The sequence below is a fragment of the Rhea pennata genome, chromosome Z, assembly GCF_028389875.1.
Source record: "Rhea pennata isolate bPtePen1 chromosome Z, bPtePen1.pri, whole genome shotgun sequence".
Taxonomy (NCBI): domain Eukaryota; kingdom Metazoa; phylum Chordata; class Aves; order Rheiformes; family Rheidae; genus Rhea; species Rhea pennata.
The window spans coordinates 79,589,780-79,612,270 of NC_084702.1; the positions used below are offsets into that span (position 1 = coordinate 79,589,780).

Here is a 22,491-nt window from a genome sequence, read left to right on the forward strand (position 1 = left end):
AAATCTGGATGTTCACATCCTTTGAAATTTATTGTAGAACTCTTTATGTAAGGTCAGCTAAAATACATTAACAGAAGGGAGAACCTGCTTGAAGAAGACTATTTGAAAGGCACTTAACATTTGCTAGGGCTCAGTCTTTCATGTTGTTACATGGACTTCTCAAATCATCAGAGACTTGTATGTAGTAGAAGGAGATTTTACCATGAAATTATGATTCAGTGAGAAAGGTGGAAAGAAGGGGAAGCGTTGCCAGCATCTACTTTCTGCCCTGTTGCCTTCTCTGTCCACGTGGCCTCTATGACCAGCAGCAAGAGCAGAGAGGGGTACAGAAAGCAGCTGGGCACAAAACGCTAGGCCATGATTTCTTGGAAGGAGGGCTGCAGCAAATAGCTCATTCTGAGTGTCCAGCTGGATCACTTTGCTGTAGCTGCTGAACGGGTACAGGCCCAGCACGGGGCACAGTACCCAAAAGAGCTGCCTCTCTTCTTGCTTAAAGGCACGACGCTGTTGATCCCAGGAATGTGCCCCCATCTACGCAAACATTGCTTGTGTTTCAGAGCTGACCTAACAAATAATTTTTGTGGGAATCTAGAGTGGGGTGGTGTTTGTGATGACAGACCCATTTTGTGGCTCATTAAAAACAGAAGTCCTTTAATCTGTCAGGCTGCCCTGGGAATTGCAAACCTCATAGTTATGGCTATGATGGAAAGCGGTATTTCTGCTGAGGAAGCCTACAAGAAAATATGGATGTTTGACAAATATGGTTTGCTGATTCAGGTAAGAATGCATCAGGCCTGGAAATACCACAATACACATCACCACTGCTCTCTGTGGCCTTCTCACAAACAGCATCAACTTTAATGTGTAGGGCCGAGAACACACAGTAGATTCCAATCAAGAACCATTTACGCACCAGGCTCCAGAGAAGATACCAAAGACATTTGTAGAGGCAGTGAATGTACTTCAGCCTTCAGCTATCATTGGTAAGTAAGGTTATTTTCATTTCTGTATTTCCACAACTTGGTTATTTGCTGTGTTTGCTTTCGGTAATGTGGTCCCAAGGAGGTTGGTGATGATGATCTGCATTTCTGTTGGGGTAAAAAAGAAAAACCAAGGGCTATTTTCTGCTTGGAAATACATAGAGCTGAAAGTTATCTCTCAGTGTATCTTTCGCTGGAGCTGTGCTGCTCCTTCTGTGCCTTGTGTGGTTGTTAGCTGCTTGCTCCAGTCCTTGTCCTGCCCATCGGTGACCTTGCTCAGAACAACGCTGAGCATGTTCTGAGAGACTGCGTGGCCGCAATGAACCAAAACTCCAGTGAAGGGCAATAAAAATCATGTATCAGAATACGCTTCTCAAGGGAAAGAACAGAGGCAGGAACCACTGTATTTTCTGATAGACAAGAGTCTCCTAATTTGAGTAATTTTTTTTTTTTTTTTGGCCATCCTCCCTTCCTCTAGTCAGCTTTTCTGCCAGCAGCCTGACTTGAAGAAGTTGTCTGGTACTGCGGTCCCTGGTCACCAGTACCTATAAGGTCACTGACATGTATGCCATACCTATATATGTATCGATTTATAACTGTGGCTGTCCCCAGAGGCCAGATGGGATTACAAGTATTTCCTGTTACAACTCCCTTTACACGGAATCATTTCCGGGAGGGATGAGGGAAACGTTTTCTGGACTGAGTAGCTGTCCTTAAGTCTACATCTGGTGTGTATTCATTTTTATGTATTTATATCTATGTGTTTAGGTGTGGTTAGAAATGCCAATGTGAAAGGAAAGTGCGTTGTACAGTTAACACCCAACTTGGATGAATCATCCTCAGAGAGCTGCAGTCACCTCTTGCTTATCCAGGGCAATGATAAGCATTCTTTACGCACATCAATACAAAAAAGCATGTAAAACAGGCTTTTGGAGCACATTAATTAGGTGTTCCTACGAAGAATGAGATTTTTCAAGCAGCCGATATCAGAGCAGTGCTTGGTCTCTGTCTCCTGTGCAATGACAAGGCTGTGCTGGTTTGCTCAGTCTTTGGGAGTGGCAGTGGACTTCATCTATAATCGTCATCTGACCTGGGGAAGTTGAGAATTGATTCCATTTTTGTGTGTTCCTGTATACTCCAGGGGTTGCAGGAGCTGGACGGCTTTTCTCGCATGACGTGATCAAAGCGATGGGCTCTATCAACGAGCGACCCATCATATTTGCACTGAGTAACCCCACAGTGAAAGCTGAATGCACGGCAGAGGAAGCATATACGTTAACAGAGGTATGTGACGTTTTGAAACGTTGACCTATTGGGCACTTGATGATAGAACTGCTTGCTGACAGTGAGAGTGCAAAAACTCCTCAGATTATTACATGAAATTTCTTCCTGTAATAATAGATTTCTTTCTTGTTGTCTTAAAGTAACTGGAGGTGATTTGAAAAGAAATTTTGATTATTAAATAATTACATGCTGATAAACTTAAAATAGCCTAAATCCTGTTGCTTCTTTTTTTAGGAAGAGACCATTAGTTACTAAGTGTTTAGTAGCTTTGACCAATTTCATCTTTCCCACCAAATTTTTATTGTTTTAATTTCTAAAGAAACAGCTTATGTTAATAGCAAAATAGAGATTAGATACAACCTTTAAAATATAATAGCTGACACGTTCTAGATAAAGTTCTTAAGGCAGCACAAGTCCTTGTTTCTAATCAAGACTTCTGCTTTGCACTCAGTCATTTCCTAGTGTTTGCAGGTCAGTTGTTATCATTAACAGTGACCCGAGAAGACCTGTGCTTCAAGCACAGGTCTCTGCTGGTGACCCTGTGTCCTCATGTTCCTCTGTCACCACGCCTGAATCTCATACCCTGGCGCCACCACAAGTCCAAAGCAGTGAACTAAGTATAAATGCATCTCATTTTGCACTCTGATCCCAAAGTAATAACGCTGCGAGTTTGGGGGGGGGCATTTTTTTTTGTTTGTTTTTTGGTTTTTTTTAGAATGGCATTATCACCAGCATATTTCAGGGCAGGTGTATTCAAATCTAGGGCTTGTCTTTAATAGTAAGTCTTTATTCTTCTGCACAGCTTTTATATAAAACCAACCTTCTTTGAAGAGAGCCTAAGGGGAAAGAGATGGGAGGCAAGGAGGAAGTATGAAGCAGACAGTACTAGCTTTAAAACTTTGAACTGGCTGCTGATTCCTTTCCTTTAAATCTTAGGCTCGAGCTCGCAGTGAACTCACCCCTGTCCACAGGCCCCGCCTGAAGATTTCAGGGATGGGGCTTTATTTTTGTTAATACAGCCCCAAATCGAGTGACTCGTATATGTAAAAGTGAGTGGGTGGATATCTTCCCTTGTTTCTTGATGCAGAAATGTGAATTACTTCCTTCCAGTATTAGTGCAGTTCTTAACATTAAAATCGCATACGTGGTGTGGTATTACCTTCAGAGAAAAAATGGTAGAGCTTTCCCCTACAGCCAGAGCTCGGACTCGTCTGTGTTAGTGGGCACATCAGTTTGGAGGGAACTACTGCTGCGGAGATGTGCAGGCCAGGAGGGAGCTCTGGGCAGAAGTAACAGCCTCTGGACAAAATCTAGACCTTAGCTTTAAACAGTAAACGATGTTGCTTTTAAATGAAGATTGTTTAATCTCTCTCAGATATTTTGCATCTGGGGATTAGCCAGAATAGTACAAATTACTTTAGCAGTGTTTCAGGATATAAAATTCATGGTTCCAATATCTTGGTCTGAAAGTAAACAGAAGTTAATTACAGAGCCAAGCCATTAGCTGGCGAAAGAGCTGCGCTGCTGGCATCTCTGATGGTCACAGGGGGAAACTTACTGGAAAACTGTTTGAGGGAGGGTCAGCCTCAGCTTTATTTGCACATTTACAAAAGCTCAACAGAACGATGAATGTTTCCTGGGAGCAGACTTGGTTTTCCTTCATCCCATCGCTGTGTGCTGAGTCTCCAGGAGGAGGACGTATACTTCAGGGTGTCTGTCACCAGCAGGTGCAGAAGCAAGACAGATCTCGTTAGGTTCAGGTGTGGTAAAACATCTTTACTGTGTAAGCATAGCGGCGAGAGGGTCTTTGCTTTTTCTGTATTGAGTTCATACGTCCTTTCAGTCATGATTTTCCATAAACTATTGTTTGTACACGTGGGTCATTTGGGTTGCAAGTATTCCTGGTCAGTAAATGAAAGGGTGTAACTTTATTCTAGTCTTATTAGTAAATTTTCTAATGTTTTTGACTTTTTCGATTTGTCTCTATATCCAATGTTTGTTTTTATAGTGCTCTTTAGTTCTCTGAAATGTGCTCAATACAACACAAATGTACTCAGTTTACCCACAATTCACCCTTCAAAATGTAATAATATCCTTCCCTTCAAGATACAGTATCTGTATCTTGATACAGAAAATCTTCTCTAACTTTGCTTACTTTGTCATTTAACTAACAAAGTTTGGCAATTAATGATGAGAAATGTCATCCCGAAGTGTCCCCCAACCTCAGAAACAGCCTAGTCCTGGTTGGCTTGAAATCTTAGCTAAGATGGGAGGTCACTAATGAAATGAAGATACCATCACCAACCTCCTTTCGCTTACTCTTCTTCCACTAGATGGCACCTGTAAAAGCATGCCGTGCCCTCTGCCACTCTGCGGGGAGTGTGGGCTTCTTCTGTGTTTTGGTGGTCGCTGGCTTTTGATCCTGTCCTCAGCTGCATCCATGTATTCTGCACGTTGTCATTACACCCTAACGTTCAGGCCTGCTCCATGAGTCTTTAGCTTCTTCAGTAGTTTATTCTCATATGTAGTGATCATGAGGAGACTTAAATATTTTAAAATAGTGTTATCTTCATTATGCAAGAGAAATTCAATTTTTTTTCATTTACGGGCATTTGCTGCTTGAGGAAAGGGTTGTTTAGCTGGAGGATGGATTTCACGTTCAAAACTCTGGATTGGTTTTAATATTTCATGCTGATAAATATTATTTTCAAACTGCATTATTAACTCCTCTCAGAGCTCTCATTTCTCAAAGACAGTATGATATAGTAGTCCTCTCCTTGCCCCCCGCCCCGACCATCAGGTAACAAGTGACCTTTTGTACTGTACTTATATTTCAGTCTCCTGGAAGTGGCCATTACTCCGCTCTTTTTGTTCGATGTTTAAGGTGGTGGGTCCTGACTTGTGGCCGTGTTTTTTGATTAACGCTCTTATACTTAAAACATAAGTAAATTGTTTTGTATGCAAGTAATTCCTCCAGGTTTTTGCTGTCTTAAACAACAATGAATGTTAAAACAAATAGGTATCTCTCATTGCCTAGAGAGCTGCACAATTAAATGGGCATGCTTTCTTCTTTTGCCTTCCAGAGATTTGCAGGAGGAAGAGGTGCTCACTGCTTCTCTTACCTCTTCCAGGCTGTGCTGTGCTCTACTGGGAAGCATGGGTTTGGTTGTTGTCATTCAAGGATTGGAGAGATTTGAGTCAGCAAGGCATTTAAAGATGCACTTTTGTCTGGTTGCATTCAGGAGCGCTGTTTTGCCTTTTCCAGTTCGGCTGTGTGCTTGGTACATTGCTGAATAAGTCCTAAAGCTGACTGGGAGCTGCAGGACTCCGGCATCCCTGTATTTCGTAACGACGTTATTGCTCCATAGTGCAGGCTCTTTGGGAGCTGACTGGCAAAAGATGTGATTAGTCTTTCTGCCTCCGCAGGGACGATGCTTGTTTGCCAGTGGCAGTCCCTTCGACCTGGTGACCTTGAAGGATGGACGAACCTTCAAAGCAGGCCAGGGAAACAATGCTTATATTTTTCCAGGTAATAAAGAAAATTCTCTTCTGCTGGTCTTTGAAACTAGGCTGCTCGCACCTCTAATCAGACTCACTTGCTGCACTAGGCAGTGGGTGAAGCTGTACAGAGACAAGTTTCCAGCACTAAGAAGTGTAACTAAAGATGAGAAGAATGAATGAAAGACAGTCAGTTAAGGGTGGGTGCCAGGCATGGGGGACTATATATGTCACATATACATATAATTGCTCACGCAACTGGAAGTTTTTAGGAAGAGGGTGTTATTAAAGGTCTCGCTCCTGCTGCACGAGTCTCCCTGCTTGTGTTGGGGGGAAGGAGAAAGTAAGTGTCAATACACTCATCTGTGAGTTACGTCTGCGTGAGTGAGGGTGCAAAAAAAGGTAATAGGGATATTTCCCTGCCTTCCTCTATCCTTTCTCTCCCTTTCTTCCTCCAGCTCCTAAGCTCCAACCCCCTGTCAAAAGCCACTCATTATGCTAAATGACTGGCACACATGGTCTTGTGAACGTGTGTAGAAGGCCGTGGGAAGACTTTTAAAAATAACATTCTGGATGACTTTCAGCTTCTCAGCAGCAGGGTGCGTAATTTAAAACGATGTGGCCCTAATTGGCGGTAATTTTATTGTAGGCGTGGCTCTCGCTGTGGTCCTCAGCAGTGTTCGACATATTAGTGATAAGGTTTTCCTAGAGGCTGCTAAGGTAAGTGTGGAAGCAGAGTAGGCTGTAGCTTCTGACACAGGGGTGGTTGATGTGACAGGTTTTCTGAGATATCTCAAATCTTGCTGAAAAATGTATGATTTTTCTGTTTCCTTTTAGGGGGTATAAAATCAAAAAAATGTTTTTTGATCAAGCAAAATGGTGGGAAGTGACTGCTTCCTGTGAAAATTTAATATTTTTCATCCATAAACTGAACACCCAAATGCGAAATCTGTCCATGTGTAAAGGCAGCTCCCTGCCTGCCAGGAGTGAGGGCATTCCTGCCCTCCTCCTCGTTGTCCCCTCGGGGCCCCACGGCAGGCCGGGTGCTCAGGGACACGCGTGGCCCCGGGGCTCCCGTGCTGTACGGCCTTTCTGCTCTGGAGCAGGAGCTCCTGCCACGTCGGAGCAGCCGCTGAATCAAGTGACCAAACGCACGGGCGCCCCTGCAGTCGTGTTGCACTCTTGTAACTTCCACTGTTAATAGGTAACTTGGCCTCAAAAATAGGATCTCATTTCTGCTGAATGCTTACGAGCAGAATTTGCTGATCCGGACATAGATTGCTGTGTCAGCCTTTGAGAATATTGAGACTTGAGGTGTCACATTCTACTGTTTTGGGAGAGCTGTAGTAGCAAAGAATGCTCCAGCTGATTTCTCTCTTGCACCTTAGCGTGTTATTCATCCCGTTCAGGATGCAGTAAGTAGGAACTTGTTCGTTTTTCTAATTCAGGCATTGACAGAACAATTGACTGATGAAGAACTTGCACAGGGAAGACTTTATCCTCCACTGTCTAATATCAGGGAAGTTTCTATTTATATTGCTGTCAAGGTGAGTATGAAGCATAAAAGTGGACTGCACTATGTGTTTTATGTGTATATTAACTTAGTGAGTTGTACAGCATGATACTTGGACACTAGGTACTTAGGCACAAAGCACCCAGACCTATCTTTGTGCTATTAATAACACTTACAAAAATGTTGATTTTGCTGGATGCTTCAGTTTGGCGGTGATGGTTGGTCAAAATTACTCTCCTTTGATTTTTGAAATGAAGTTTCCAGATTCCTGATAAGGCATTCAGGAATTGTAAATTCCTGAATTTGTAACTGTAAAAAGACTTTGGTATTTATCTTTGTTCGAGCTGTAGAGTCCTAAACATTTTTCAGTGGAAGCACAAATTTTACATGAATATAGTAAAAGGCACAACTGCATGGTGATTTAACTTTTCAGGTTATGGAATTTTTGTACACGAACAACATGGCTTTCCACTATCCTGAACCTGCAGACAAGAACCGTTACATTCGATCAAAAGTTTGGACCTATGAGTATGAGTCCTTCATGCCAGATGTGTATGACTGGCCTGAGTCCAAGGTACACTGATGCACCGGAAGATACACTCCTCAGACAGCATCTTCTACTCTGCAGGGATCCCCTTTTCAGACCAATTTAAATCGTGACTTTTGAGACTTGTAATTTATTTTCTCTCATTTTGTTGTCTGTTTGCCTCTCCCTTGTTTTTGATTTGACATAGATTTCTCCCCATCTTCCCAAGTATCTGATGAACCATATGGGTGATAGCATCCGTCACATAACTGATAGAGCTCTCTCAAATTAATTTGAATAATGATGTTGCATTTCTACCGTAGAGCCCTCACCGCACTAAAGAATTCCAATAATGATGTTTTAGCTGCATGCATATTTTAATGAATTATAGCACTCTCCTCACTGCTGATTTGCAGAATCATTTATTTCTGCTTTTAATAATCAGCCTTCTGTCTAATTCTCCTGGTATTGTCACACTGCATCATTTGTGACATTGTAAGAGAATTTGTCAAGAAAAAATAAGGACGTCTTAAGACAAATCCAACAGTCTAATGGGCTGTTTGGTCTGATGATTAAAGAGGCGTGTGTCCGGAGTTCCTTGCTTCATTGGCTACTCTGTTTTTCAAATGTGCTTTGAGGAGCAGTGTGATGTGCACGTGTAGAATCTGCAGCAATATTTGTATTCTGAATTTTCATCACTGTGTGAAATCTTTTATTAGGAGAAATATGAACTAGTTAAAATATATTCTTGGAAAGTCTGAAAATTAATATTAATCACTTGCTGACTTTAAAAAACAAAGCTATGCTATATCCTGTAAAGCATAAATTATCCTATAAATCCTATAAATTATATCCTATAAAGGCAGACTCTGAAGTAATCTACAGAAATCTTTTAGAGGAACATCTGTGGTAGACTCCAAGGTGATGTGAAACAAAAGTCCTTGGGCACTTGTTAATTTTTTTCAGGTTCTGTTTCCTTTAAGTAAATCAGCAAGATCGTTTTCTCCCTTTAGTTTGCATAACTTTGTTTTCACAGAAGGACTTGCTTTTAATGTTTTTATGATACCTCTGACTTGAAGGGCTCCTAAATGGACTTAGTTGCCACTTTGAACAAAAGACTCCTCCCCACAAGCTTTTGAAGCTAAACCCGGAGGTGTTACAGGCAGCTGTTGACACGCACATGTACAGAAGTTTGACTGAATGTTTCTTGTGATCTCGGTTCGGCATACTCCTAGTTTGAAAACAGTAAATAGGAGACTTGAAAGATCGAATGCTTAGAAATTGTAAGTTGATCACTTGAGCCTCCCTCTCCCTGTGCAGGTTTAATTTCTCGGGTGTTTTGTATGAAGACAAAAATTGCTAGTGTAATTTTGGCTCTATTTCCTCACAGTGATAGTACTACACATTTGATACCAATATCACAATGTGCATTGTTTTTCATTTTGTTCACATCTGCTTTCGATGCCCTTCGTTACTTTATATTAGTGTGCAACAACAAATTTTCCTAGCGGCAGTCTGTGACTTCTCTAAATCTAGTCTCTATAAAAGACGATGGTATGTCAGGAACAGAAGTGAAGATGATATGCCCTCTCGTCCTTTGCTGCGTAAAGACAAAAACCTGACAAAAATGAATAAATACATATTGAAAAAGTTGTACTGGCAAAAAAAAAATAGGTTTAAAACCTGACGCCATAAACCAAAGAGATGAAGTAAATCTTGCTCAGAATTTACCCATGGCAGGCATATGCCTTGTGCCCTTTATTTACATTGGAAAATGCAATCTCTTCTGAAGTATGTAAAGTATGGCCAGCACAGAACAGGAAACACAGACTTCGTACCCCCTTAAAAAGACACCGGCTCTTGCTTATTGCCTAGTCTCTGATTTTAATATAAAAAAGTATTAGGGAAAAAAGACAGTAAACTTTTGGAAGATTTCACCTGAGCAAGGAAAGAAGACTGATTATACGAACCCAGAAAGCAGTGATGTGAGGGAAAAACAAACATATTCAAAATGGTGAAGAGCTGTCTTGTGGGGCTCTAGATGCTGCATTGCCAAGTTGTGTGATTTTATGTGGTTTGCAACGTATATATAAGTATATATACAGAAGAAAAGACCAACACACACACAATGTTTTTACAAAGAATTTTTTTCATCTATTTTTGCTATGCTTAGTTTTTAGTATATTTAAATATATGATCTTACTAAAAATTATTTATTTAGTGTACAAATTATTTTTACCTTCTGAAAATTCAACTCTTGCTGAAGCACGGACTGAAAGCCTGTTGTAGTGCGTCAGTGAGGTTCTGCATCGTTGTATTAAAGCCTATCAGCCAACGCACGCTTCCTCGCCTCTGGCAAAATCCTAATTACGTAGAGGAGTAACAGATACCCCATGCACTGATCCTGAGTGCTGGCTAAGACTGACTGCAGAGGCAGGGCAGTCAGTAAATGCAGCTCCGTGTTGCAAAATAAAGATCTACATCCATCTACTGAGCCTGATCCTTTTTCAGGCAGCGAGCGCAGCCATCGTTTATAATGAAAGGGCACTGACGGTACTCAGGGTTTCAGAACATCTGCACTTGGGAAAATAATATTCCCCGCTTGCAACAGGAGTCCTGTGTGGGGCGAGAGTGGTTTCGGTTCCCAGAGGAAGCCACCAAACAGGCAGCTGGCAGTGGCTTGTGTCAAGGACTGGGAAGATGCCTGTTTTGTGAAATGCCGTTCTTTCTCCTCCTGGCGTGGGTTGCCTGCTGTCCTCTCTACGCAGAGGCCAACAGACGCTGTTCAGAACTAGCTGATAGCGGGATTTTCCTAGCTATAAGCGTTACTAGATAATTTTTATGTAATCCCACTGCATAGGTGAGGAGAAACTCCTCATGTTTTTACTGTATCTTTGACTGTGAGGCTCCGTGACAGTCACCTCACGATGTGGCTGTAGATGTTCCCGAGGTCTGGAGTAGCACAGTCCTCACTGTGTCTCCCTAATCCGTCCCAGTTACATCAGCTGAGAGGTCCCAGTAGGCTTCGTCTGCACGCACATCTGTCTCCAGCATGTAGCAGGCTCTGTTGGTCATCTATAGCTTGAAATAGTGACACTGTAGGATTTTTGCCTTCAACTTACAGCCGTTGTTTTCCGTTTGCAACAGGTAGCGTCAGCTCACAAACGTCTGAGTGTGTCACTCTTCCATCTTTTTCAGAGTATTTTTAAGTACATAGATTCATCTTCAGCTTTGATGAACTCTTCAAATCTAATAAATCTTTGAATCAATTAGCTAGCTGTTAATTGACAGTTAACTAACTAACTAACTAACTAACTGCTCATCTTGCCACTTAGGAAGGATCCCTTTTCATATTCTACTTAAGCTGATATTTTTTTCTTTGCAGGCTTTATCAAAAGCATTTATTAGTCTGTATCAGTACAGAAAATTTTCTCAGGCAGCATGCAAAAGCAAAGAGCTTTCACCAGGATGCATTTTGTAACGCTACATAGAGTAAGTTAAGCTTATATAGGTTTTTGAAAATGTTTGCCTAAACGACGACTAGTGTTGTAGCTCTTCACACAGCCCTAGTGACTTTTGCCCTCTGAATGGTATAGAAATGTCTGTCATGTCTCTTCTGTTAGGATGCTATTCTGGAGGTACAGAACACTTCAGAGAAAATACTAAGCATCAAAAACTCCTATAAAAGTCAGCAGAGCTGAGGATGCTTAGTCTTTTTCAGGATTCATCCAAGACTTGCTTCCTTAAAATCAGCTGGAGCAAGACTGGGTCTTTTGACAGCAACGTACAGAGACATCTAGGTGAGGAGAAGCAGAAGGTCTTTAAAAAGAAAAGCAGCTAAGGGAGCATAACCTCACTTATGAAATATGCATGTTCTCCTTCAAAGATTACAGAGGTTTGTGTATTCCAAGCGTATGCCAGTGTGCCAACAGCTGACACACAGAGGAAGACTATTAAAATATAGTGTCTGATATATTTAAAACCAAAAGTGTGACTTGCCACATAAGTTGTTCTTGGATATGTTAGTTAATGGTGATGTTTCATGATGCTGTGTTTGTTTTCCAAGCTTAAAATGAAGTGATGCTTTACATGCAGATCACTGTTTAACAGGTTTCCCTGCGGTAGGTGTATGTGTTCTCTGTACTGTTTTTTCCAGCACGTTGTTTTGCAGGAGGGGGTGAAGTAATCCTATGTCACGCTCTTCTGGTAGAAACTGTAAGTAAGGGACGAAGACAGTATACCTTGTGTTTTTTTCACTAGCAGCCCTGTTTAGTGAATACTCCTGTAGGAGAACTGGGATCAGTACTGTTGTGTAGCTACAACTTTGAATTTTAGTTCAGCTGACTCTGGATTTAATTAAAATTCAAGTTGTCATCTTTCATTTGGGGTTTGCTGCAGCCTTCCTCGATGTTAAAGGTGCAGATGTTAGTCTCTCTGTGATTTAGATGAAGTAATCAACCAACTTTCAGATGGGGACAGTAAGAACAAAACAGTTTGGGCTTCAGTTCTCTCTTGGTTATAAATGCTATTCTTGAATTTAAGAAGAAAACCACTGTCATTTTAGGACTTTTTTAAAGTTGATGCTCACTGTTGCAAAGCGTACTGCTATCCTGTTTTGTAGCAAATGTACGTAATATGCAAGGACTGGTATCGTGTTGAATACTAGAGCAAGGAGAAAATCTAGAGCAAAGCTCTAGTTACACCCACTTGGCAGCTGAATTTAATTAATGCAATTCAGTTGCCTCTGGTGAAGGGACATCTAATTCTGTATGTATCTACCTTGACCTTCCTACCTACCTGTGAAATATGATGTTACCGTGGTATCAGAAAGTCTGCAGATGTTCTCGGTGGAACACGAAGCAAACTCGACACACTTTAGGCCTCTGCTTCCCGTCATCGCCTCCCCGAAGCGCAGCACTCGGTGACGATACAGCTTGCTCGTGCCTGCTCCAGAGGGATGTGTGCTAACAGCCAGGTCGCACGCGGAGAATTCGGTATCGTGTGGTGTAGTGAACCACGGCTAGAACTCATTAAAACCTCTCTTGGGTCAGGTGTTCGACTTGCCGGCACTCCGAGAGCTCTCTGCATGGTGTGCACATACACTCCGCACGCGCAAAATGGGCACTGGACTGAACTGAACGTAACCCTCCGAGTACCTCAGGCTTGGACTCACCTATCTTTTAAATAGCTCCTTTTTATTAAAAACAGAAATAACAATGCTTTTCAGACTACGCAAACATAGCAAGTTTGTCATTTTTTTCAGGAAATAGAGTAGCAAAATAATTTCTGTCTTAAGCACATCTGTCTTACCCAAGTAAAAGTAACTCTGTATTGCAATGCTTGTGAGAACAATTCCAGTCTAATCTGTTGAGGGTTGACTTAATCTAGGAGGGTCATTGCTCAGCTGAAACTAAAATTGTATTTAAATGTGAACTTGTTTTATTTCTTCTTTATAATATTGTAATTGTTGAAATGTATGTTCTGGTCTTCTATTTTCTTAGTAAAATGCATTCTCTTTGCCTAAATGACATTTGATTTTATTTATTCTCAAACAGTGATGTTTGGCCTATACAAAATTGGTAAGAAATTACCTACAGTAGCCACTTTTTTCTCATTTTTCCCTTAATCTGTTTAAAGACATTCCTGTCCCTTGTAAGTGATCAAGAAACAAAACAGGTACTTAAGACTGTTGACTAAACAAATAAATTTTTTTCTCGCAGCGGGTTTTCTAGAAATAGCACATCTAGCTGTTTTACAATACTTTAACTGGCCTCCTTAAAAGCGGACTTGAGTGCTATTTTCTGTGCTTTACCAGAGAAATTGAGTCTTACAGGGGAAGTAGTTTGTCCCTCGCCATGTGCATGCTGGAGTCCCAGGTGCTGCACTCTACCCACGAGACCACTAGTTTCTCCGTTAATACATCTGACGCCTCATGAGATAGATGTTCTGATGACAAAACATGTCTTGTGTCGTCGTACCTGCATAGTCCTACAACATCAAGAAGGGAGGAGGAGTTGGTTAGGGAGTGAAAGCTGCTGTGAATTACCAGAGCTTGTTTATTTGTGCTCTTTGCGCCTATCACTTAGTGTTTTGGAGTTTTTGCTCGTATAAAAGGAGCGCTCAGTCTGCTCGCGTTCAGCAGGGGAGCGGACAGCAAACGCCACCGCTGCGCATAGCAGGGAGTCCCTGCGATGGCAGTTGCCTTTCCAGCATCATCGTAGGTAACTGGAGATCCTTCAAAAGGGAAGTTTTAACAGGCCCTAACTTAGCTGAAACTGCAGCTGTGCGCACTCGTTTGGCTTCCCTAAATCCAGTTTGGAATAGATACAAATTCAGACAAACTGATCCGTGAGCTGGGGGTCTGGTGTGCTGGAAATGCTCCGGATCCACGGAGCACATCCCACGGGGATCAGGATAGCCGTGTGGTCGTCGTCGGGATGCAACAGCCAAGGCAGCAGTACGAGATCCCCGTTGTGGCTCGAGCGCGGGGGGTGGATGCACAGGGCGTCCGCGGGCCTCTGCTAGCGCCACCGGCCTCACCTGGGCTCACCCGTGTCCAGCTGTCCTTCCTGCGCCGCGAACGAGCGCCGGCACGGACGCCGCGGGGAGCTGACGCGATCCTCTCCCGTCCGACGGCGACGGCTCGCCCTCGCGCCCGCGGTCCGCGGAGAAGAGCCAGCGCGGCCGGGGAGAGCATCAACCCCGTGCTAAAGAAATAAAAGAGCAACGCGGGAATCGCAGCGCCCCGGGCTGCCTGCCAGAACGCGGCGCGGGCAGCGGGCGCCAACGCCAGCTCCGCACTGCAATTGCAGAGGCGGAAGGGCAGAGGCAGGGAGCGCCGGGAGGGGAGGCCGGGCCTGCGCCGCCGCCGCCACCGCCACCTCCAGCTGCAGCCGGGTAGGCGCTGAGCGCGGGAGGGAGCGGGGGGGAGGCCGAGGGGAGGCTGGGGAAGGCCGAGGGGAACCAGGGAAGGCTGGAGGGAGCCGGAGGAGGCTGAGGGGAGCCTGAGGGGAGCTGGGAGAGGCCAGTGGGGATGGCAGGGGGCGAGGGGAGGCTAGGGGGAGCCAAAGGAGGCCGGGGCAGGCCGAGGGAGGCCAGGAGAGCCGGAGGAGGCTGGGGGGAGTTGGGGGAGGCTGGCAGGGGGGCGAGGGGAGCCTGGGGGGAGCCAAAGGAGGCCAGGGCAGGCCGAGGGAGGCCAGGAGAGCCAGAGGAGGCTGGGGGGAGCTGGGAGAGGCCGGCAGGGGGGCGAGGGGAGCCTGGGGGGAGCCAAAGGAGGCCGGGGCAGGCCGAGGGAGGCCAGGAGAGCCGGAGGAGGCTGGGGGGAGTTGGGGGAGGCTGGCAGGGGGGCGAGGGGAGCCTGGGGGGAGCCAAAGGAGGCTGGGGCAGGCCGAGGGAGGCCAGGAGAGCCGGAGGAGGCTGGGGGGAGCTGGGAGAGGCCGGCAGGGGGGCGAGGGGAGCCTGGGGGGAGCCAAAGGAGGCCAGGGCAGGCCGAGGGAGGCCAGGAGAGCCGGAGGAGGCTGGGGGGAGCTGGGAGAGGCTGGCAGGGGGGCGAGGGGAGCCTGGGGGGAGCCAAAGGAGGCCGGGGCAGGCCGAGGGAGGCCAGGAGAGCCGGAGGAGGCTGGGGGGAGCTGGGAGAGGCCGGCAGGGGGGCGAAGGGAGCCTGGGGGGAGCCAAAGGAGGCCAGGGCAGGCCGAGGGAGGCCAGGAGAGCCGGAGGAGGCTGGGGGGAGCTGGGAGAGGCTGGCAGGGGGGCGAGGGGAGCCTGGGGGGTGCCAAAGGAGGCCGGGGCAGGCCGAGGGAGGCCAGGAGAGCCGGAGGAGGCTGGGGGGAGCTGGGAGAGGCTGGCGGTGGGGGTGAAGGGAGCCTGGGGGGAGCCAAAGGAGGCCAGGGCAGGCCGAGGGAGGCCAGGAGAGCCGGAGGAGGCTGGGGGGAGCTGGGAGAGGCCGGCAGGGGGGCGAGGGGAGCCTGGGGGGAGCCAAAGGAGGCCAGGGCAGGCCGAGGGAGGCCAGGAGAGCCAGAGGAGGCTGGGGGGAGCTGGGAGAGGCTGGCAGGGGGGCGAGGGGAGCCTGGGGGGAGCCAAAGGAGGCCAGGGCAGGCCGAGGGAGGCCAGGAGAGCCGGAGGAGGCTGGGGGGAGCTGGGAGAGGCTGGCAGGGGGGCGAGGGGAGCCTGGGGGGAGCCAAAGGAGGCCGGGGCAGGCCGAGGGAGGCCAGGAGAGCCGGAGGAGGCTGGGGGGAGCTGGGAGAGGCTGGCAGGGGGGCGAGGGGAGCCTGGGGGGAGCCAAAGGAGGCCGGGGCAGGCCGAGGGAGGCCAGGAGAGCCGGAGGAGGCTGGGGGGAGCTGGGAGAGGCCGGCAGGGGGGCGAAGGGAGCCTGGGGGGAGCCAAAGGAGGCCAGGGCAGGCCGAGGGAGGCCAGGAGAGCCGGAGGAGGCTGGGGGGAGCTGGGAGAGGCCGGCAGGGGGGCGAGGGGAGCCTGGGGGGAGCCAAAGGAGGCCGGGGCAGGCCGAGGGAGGCCAGGAGAGCCGGAGGAGGCTGGGGGGAGCTGGGAGAGGCTGGCAGGGGGGCGAGGGGAGCCTGGGGGGAGCCAAAGGAGGCCGGGGCAGGCCGAGGGAGGCCAGGAGAGCCGGAGGAGGCTGGGGGGAGCTGGGAGAGGCTGGCGGTGGGGGTGAAGGGAGCCTGGGGGGAGCCAAAGGAGGCCAGGGCAGGCCGAGGGAGGCCAGGAGAGCCGGAGGAGGCTGGGGGGAGCTGGGAGAGGCCGGCAGGGGGGCGAGGGGAGCCTGGGGGGAGCCAAAGGAGGCCAGGGCAGGCCGAGGGAGGCCAGGAGAGCCAGAGGAGGCTGGGGGGAGCTGGGAGAGGCTGGCAGGGGGGCGAGGGGAGCCTGGGGGGAGCCAAAGGAGGCCAGGGCAGGCCGAGGGAGGCCAGGAGAGCCGGAGGAGGCTGGGGGGAGCTGGGAGAGGCTGGCAGGGGGGCGAGGGGAGCCTGGGGGGAGCCAAAGGAGGCCGGGGCAGGCCGAGGGAGGCCAGGAGAGCCGGAGGAGGCTGGGGGGAGCTGGGAGAGGCTGGCAGGGGGGCGAGGGGAGCCTGGGGGGAGCCAAAGGAGGCCGGGGCAGGCCGAGGGAGGCCAGGAGAGCCGGAGGAGGCTGGGGGGAGCTGGGAGAGGCTGGCGGTGGGGGTGAAGGGAGCCTGGGGGGTGCCAAAGGAGGCCGGGGCAGGCCGAGGGAGGCCAGGAGAGCCGGAGGAGGCTGGGGGGAGCTGGGAGAGGCCGGCAGGGGGGCGAGGGGAGCCTGGGGGGAGCCAAAGGAGGCCGGGGCAGGCCGAGGGAGGCCAGGAGAGCCGGAGGAGGCTGGGGGGAGTTGGGGGAGGCCGGGGGAGCCAGCGGAGCTGCTTCGAGGGCCGGGGCTCTCTCCCCTCACTTGTACTGGCCCGTCTGCTTCTGCGGCCTCCACGTTGGTCCTTTGAGAGGGACTTTTACCAGGGAAGTGCCTGCCCCTCGGGAGGGAAAAACGGTAGAAGGAGCACTCCGGCAATGGGAAAACGTAAGGTTAGAAATAGAGAAGAGAGACGTAGTCGCAGTTTCAGAGACCAGAGGATTTCCGGCTGGTTAGGGTTTCGTTTTGCTTTACTATCCAGGTCACGGGCAGAGGTCCCACGCACCAGCCGGCGTGCACGTTTGCAAACCTTCCCCTGGCGTAGGAAGGGAACCTGCTGCTGGTGGCCGCCGCGTTGTCCCTTCGAGGGAAGGGGAATTTGGTCTTCCCACGAAAGCAAGGTGGATACCTGCACTTACAGCACAGATGTTTCTTTCCCAGCAGAAATAAGCACGTTCAGCGGCTTAAAACATCAGTTGCAGGTGGCAAACTGACCCGTGTAAAATGTCCATGGAAGTAACTTTCCTTGGGACGGGCTCAGCGTTCCCGTCTCCGGCGAGAGGCGCGTCAGCGCTGGCGCTTCGCCGCGACGGGGAGTCCTGGCTCTTCGACTGCGGCGAGGGGACCCAGACGCAGCTCATGAAAAGCCACCTGAGAGCAGGTTAGCGCTGCCGGGAGGCGCCGCGACGAGCGGAGGGGGAAAGGCGCCGGGAGGCTCACGCGAGGCGCTTGGTCCCGCCGCTCGCGGGGTTCGAGATCGTGCCGAGGGTCTGCGTTCGTCTGCAGGCAGCGCCGGGCGATAGGCGTGTGCCTGTCCAGAGAGATTTTTGCTGGTGTTTTTGAATAAAATCGGGTGCGTGCGGTCCTATTCGCTTCTTCGTTGTAGCAAATAACAGCAACAACCTCCCGCTCCCCCAAAATCTGAAGCTACTGTCAGATTTAATGTCAAAGTGAAGAAACAAAGTACTGATTTTTACTATTTTTTTTAAGAAATTAGGTAAGAACTGTGGGGTTCTGGCTCTTTAAAGAAGTTTGAATCCCCCCAGAATCTTTGGGGGGAAATTGCAATCATTTCATGTCTTAAATTCAAAACACGAATTCCAGCTGATGTTTCTCATTAGTCCACAGTTTCCATGTGATGTATCAACATGCAGCCACTCTCCCGAACTGCTGTGCATTTTAATGCCGCAGATGTCACCAGCTGATCCTGTTCCTTGCTCTTAGCACATTTTGCTTAGAATTAGGTAAAACTCATATCTCAACAGTCTTTTTTGACTTGTCTTTTTGATGTGTAAGTCAAAATAAGACTTGAGTGGAAGGTTATCACTATAGTGGAAACAAATGCTTAGTGGTTTGGGATTTAGTTCTTAAATATTGGTTTTATTTTCATTTCCTGCCTTCCTTTCATTTCCTTCTCTCCTTTTTGTCAAAAAGTAAGTGATTCATTTTTGAGTTGCCATGGTGTTTGCTTATTTTCTTCTTTTTTTTTTTCTGTTGTGCTAATCAATAGGTAGAATTACAAAGATTTTCATAACCCATCTTCATGGTGACCATTTTTTTGGACTTCCTGGCCTACTGTGCACACTGAGCCTCCAAAGTAGCCCTGACCCAAACAAACCACCTCTTGACATTTATGGACCATTAGGACTCCGAAACTTTATATGGAGGACTATGGAGCTCTCCCACTCACAGCTTCTGTTTCCTTACGTTGTTCATGAACTGGTACCGACACGGGACCAGTGTCCTCCAGAAGAGTTTAAAGAACTTTCTTATCTGGACAGAGAAGTACCTTCAGAGGAAGCACGAGGGAGAATACTCCACTTGGATCCTGTAGAAAACTCTTACTTGCTGGTTGATGATGAGCAGTTTGTTGTGAAAGCGTTTCGTCTCTTCCACCGCATTCCTTCGTTTGGCTTTGTAGTGGAGGAGAAGCCACGGACGGGTAAACTCAATGTACAAAAGCTAAAAGAAATTGGTAACTACTTTGACTTATCTCTTCCTCTTTAAAATTAGCTAATGCTTTGGAGACTGGTATTTTGTGGAAATTATTCCTGAATGCCTCTACAGTATCACTGCTTTTTGCTGCGTTTGCCTTGGAGGTCTAACAGCCTTTCTTACACCTGTCGGACCTGTTATATGCCTTTGTTAGACCAAAGGGGTATGTTCTGATAGCAGATGTGTTCATATTGCAGCTTCAGATGCTGAGAAGTCATCAGGAGGCAGCAGATGTCTAAGTGCATGTGTTCAAGCTGAGTGCTGACTGCAGTTTTCAACAATTGCAACAAAATCGGGTTCGCTAGCAGCAGAAACCTTTTTATGGCTGCCTTTCTAGGTATTCTAGCAAATTAGAGCTGTGTTTATGTCTCCATAATTCATTTTAATTCCATTCTCTAGTAAAAGCGTTCTAATAGATTATACCAATGCAGCAGTCTGAATCAGTGTGTCATGCTACTGCGTGTTAATATTGCAGACTACTCTCATACTGAGAAGAGCAAACAAATTCAGAAGGTAAGGTTTAAAAAGCATAACATGGCTTTCAGAGAAAGGTATGGCAGTGTATTTGCATGACTTTGTTCACTCTAATATGAAGAATGAAGCTTTTTTCAAAAGAACCTTCTATTAGTTACAAGCTTTTTATTTGTATGAAGTATGTGAACTGTCAATTGCTACTTATATTGAGGTTGTATTTTTTCAGTGAGACAGCTCTATGTGTAATGTATCTCCTTTTAAAAGATTTTGAAACCCAGCAATGATCTTAGCACTTATTGACTCTTTTATTTACCAGGAGTTCATCCAGGTCCTCTATATGGAAAACTGAAGAATGGTATTACAGTTGTTCTAGAAAATGGAGTAACTATTTGTCCTTCAGATGTCTTAGAAGACCCTATTCCTGGAAGAAAAATTTGCATTTTAGGGGACTGTTCGGGGGTGGTTGGAGATGCAGCCATGAAACTTTGCTATGAAGCAGATATATTGATTCATGAAGCCACATTGGATGATACGCAAGAGGAGAAGGCCAGAGAGCATGGTCATAGCACTCCAAAAATGGCATCTGATTTTGCAAAATTATGTAAAGTTAAGAAGCTGGTTTTGACTCACTTTAGTCAACGATACAAACCAGCTACTCAAACAAGTGAAGGAGACACTGATGTAACAGAACTGAAGAGACAGGCAGAGTCAGTGTTAGGTGGTCAAGAAGTAACACTAGCTGAGGATTTTATGACAATAGAAGTTCCACTGAAAAAGCAAAAATTGTAGTATTAGCAGGCTCTACATGAAGATATAAAGTGTGCTGGTGTTCAATGACACTTAAAACTAACGGTAGGGTTTCTGGTATCCAAATTAGTTCTGTGGTTCATGGAGAAGAGCTGCAAACTTGAGAGTGGTAGAGAGTACCAGGTACAGTTATCACCACTTTTGTACAGAAAGAAAAAAGGTACTAGGAAATCTGGAGCGTGGAATAAATCCTTAAGTGATTGCTGTAGGCACCTAGGCTGGCCAGAAATTGAGATGCATAGGCATAAGTCTTCTGAGCCTAGATGTTTCACTTACACAAAAGACTCCTGGAGCAGACCACTGCATTATTTCACTTAATACAGTCTTCAGGAAGGTTATATTCTACACGGAATTTAAAATATCTTGCCTCCGTTACAAGTCTTTGAATAACATCTATTTCAAACTTGTATACATTATTTTGTAACTATTTATCTGATTTCTATGTAAGAGGGCTATTACACTAAAACTAATAAAGCATTTATAACTCTGCTAAATATTTGTGACTGGTGATGTTGCTATACTCAAGCTGAGGAGTTTTTACAAATACTCCCGTCGCTTGTAAAGCTTTCACATAAGTAACTGTATTTTAGGCCTCCTGTCAGAGGTGAATCACTCTTAGTTTGATTCATTTAAAACTCTGAAGTGCGAGTCCTAGGTTTGCGTACCTGTTCCTGCATCACTGAAGTTTTGGAAGTGTACTCCGGTGGTCTTTAGGGAGATGAAAAGCAATCTTTCCGAATGTGTGCCTCCAAGTGTGTTTTCAAAGGCAAATTGTTCTGATAATAATCATACTATTCTGATAAAAGCATATTTCTATTGGTAGAAATACATCTAGAGGAGGAATTTCCCTTGTGTTTAGCTAGATCTGTGTCTGCAATGACTTTATTCTTTCAGTTTAAGTGATGTGTAGACTAACTTTAAATCTCTCTCCCCTTCCTCAAAGCTAATCAGACTTCAGAGACTACCACTTTCCTATATTTTAGCTCAATTTTGTGTTCAAAAATTAAATGACTGTTTTTGAAAAGTCTGCCCTAGATATGTATCCCTTAGCACGCATTCCTGAGAGCTGAAATGCTTCCTAGCTTTCTAGTAAACACTTAAAACTTTGGCAGGTATAAGTGCAGCTGCTAGAGTTTATGCTTGTGCTTTTGTTGAATTGATGATGATACATATGGAAACCAAATTTGTTTTAATTGACCATTTACCTCCCAGCTTTAAATCTGGAATAATAAAGCTATAAACATGAAAACAGTGCTACGCTTTGAAGATCTCTCATTTGTAAATGAGGTACCACTTTGCACTATCTGTTTTTAGGCAGTGGTAATCTTGACCCAGACCAAGATGGTGAAATGAGAAAGTTAAATCCTGCCTATAACGCACTATACTATTCACATTCTCTTCATTTAAAAAGTGTGTGTGGCTGTAATGAACAGCAAGCTTTGAAGAAAAATAAAAGGAGTGTGATTTCCTAATATTTGTCTAAACTGATCAAACTGAATCTTACCCTTCTAACAGACTCTTTGCCTTACTGCGATTACTGTAACTCTGAACTAAATTACACCAATGATAATGTTTTGTAACAATATTTCAAATACAGATATACGGTCTTCAGAGGAATGCTTTGATTTCTTTAACAATTGAAGCAGATCCTGACTGGAAAGACTGCAGACTTGAACAACATGGCATTTGGAGCAGAAAGTCACTGATCTCTATGACTTTTCCCTTAAAAAATGGTGTAAAGCTAGAAGAGGCTGTAGAATGCAGCAGCACGTTCTTTCCAAGCAGAAGTTGTTTTTCTTTTGGAAGATCATATGCTGGACATCAACAATAACAGCAGGTGCAAAGAGCTTGTTATCACCCTCTACTTTACGTAGTCAAAAGCAGAACAGTTTTCAGCCACTGTGTGCCTTCATACAGTGAGAGAACAACGCTGGCCCTCTCGAGCACGAGCGGCGCTCAGCTGCCTGTCCCTCCGCGCTGGAACGGCTGTAGATTTGTACCTGTAAGCTGTTCACAGCTGTGATGTGAAATTTAGGAAACAACTTCAAGGC

At 46.3% G+C, this 22,491-nt stretch overlaps 2 protein-coding genes across 8 annotated transcripts in view; both read left to right on the forward strand.

Annotated features, from left to right (window-relative positions):
• The window catches only part of ME2 (malic enzyme 2), a 36,832-nt gene extending 23,503 nt beyond the window's left edge, over nt 1-13,329 (forward strand). For 4 of the 5 annotated variants that reach the window (XM_062599678.1, XM_062599679.1, XM_062599680.1 and 1 more), the window contains exons 10-16: nt 664-777; nt 869-983; nt 2,122-2,264; nt 5,691-5,793; nt 6,412-6,482; nt 7,211-7,309; nt 7,709-13,329. In XM_062599678.1, coding sequence (XP_062455662.1) covers nt 664-777; nt 869-983; nt 2,122-2,264; nt 5,691-5,793; nt 6,412-6,482; nt 7,211-7,309; nt 7,709-7,858 — 795 coding nt within the window. In that variant the 3' untranslated portion in view covers nt 7,859-13,329. Of the gene's footprint in view, nt 1-663; nt 778-868; nt 984-2,121; nt 2,265-5,690; nt 5,794-6,411; nt 6,483-7,210; nt 7,310-7,708 lie in introns of those variants that run through there. The other variant, XM_062599683.1, reaches the window with a different exon arrangement.
• Nucleotides 13,330-14,500: 1,171 nt separating this feature from the next.
• Nucleotides 14,501-20,934, forward strand: ELAC1 (elaC ribonuclease Z 1). Of its 3 annotated transcripts, XM_062599618.1 has the most exons (5): nt 14,501-14,698; nt 17,427-17,565; nt 17,647-17,825; nt 18,675-19,139; nt 19,950-20,934. In XM_062599618.1, exons 3-5 carry the CDS (start codon nt 17,669-17,671, stop codon nt 20,420-20,422), a joined length of 1,095 nt encoding a protein of 364 aa, XP_062455602.1. In that variant the 5' UTR covers nt 14,501-14,698; nt 17,427-17,565; nt 17,647-17,668; the 3' UTR covers nt 20,423-20,934. The 3 variants fall into 3 exon arrangements, with proteins under 3 accessions (XP_062455602.1, XP_062455603.1, XP_062455601.1); XM_062599619.1 differs by lacking the exon at nt 17,427-17,565 and having other exon boundaries at nt 17,606-17,825; XM_062599617.1 differs by lacking the exon at nt 14,501-14,698 and adding an exon at nt 17,269-17,337 and having other exon boundaries at nt 17,427-17,825.
• Nucleotides 20,935-22,491: the final 1,557 nt, after the last annotated feature.

What these genes read in the sequence shown, in the direction of transcription:
- ELAC1 (XM_062599618.1), top strand. Translation starts at nt 17,669, where the DNA reads ATGTCCATGGAAGTAACTTTCCTTGGGACGGGCTCAGCGTTCCCGTCT. An exon ending in GAAAAGCCACCTGAGAGCAG is followed by an intron (nt 17,826 to 18,674) that starts GTTAGCGCTGCC and finishes GCTAATCAATAG; the next exon opens with GTAGAATTACAAAGATTTTC. An exon ending in ACAAAAGCTAAAAGAAATTG is followed by an intron (nt 19,140 to 19,949) that starts GTAACTACTTTG and finishes TTTATTTACCAG; the next exon opens with GAGTTCATCCAGGTCCTCTA.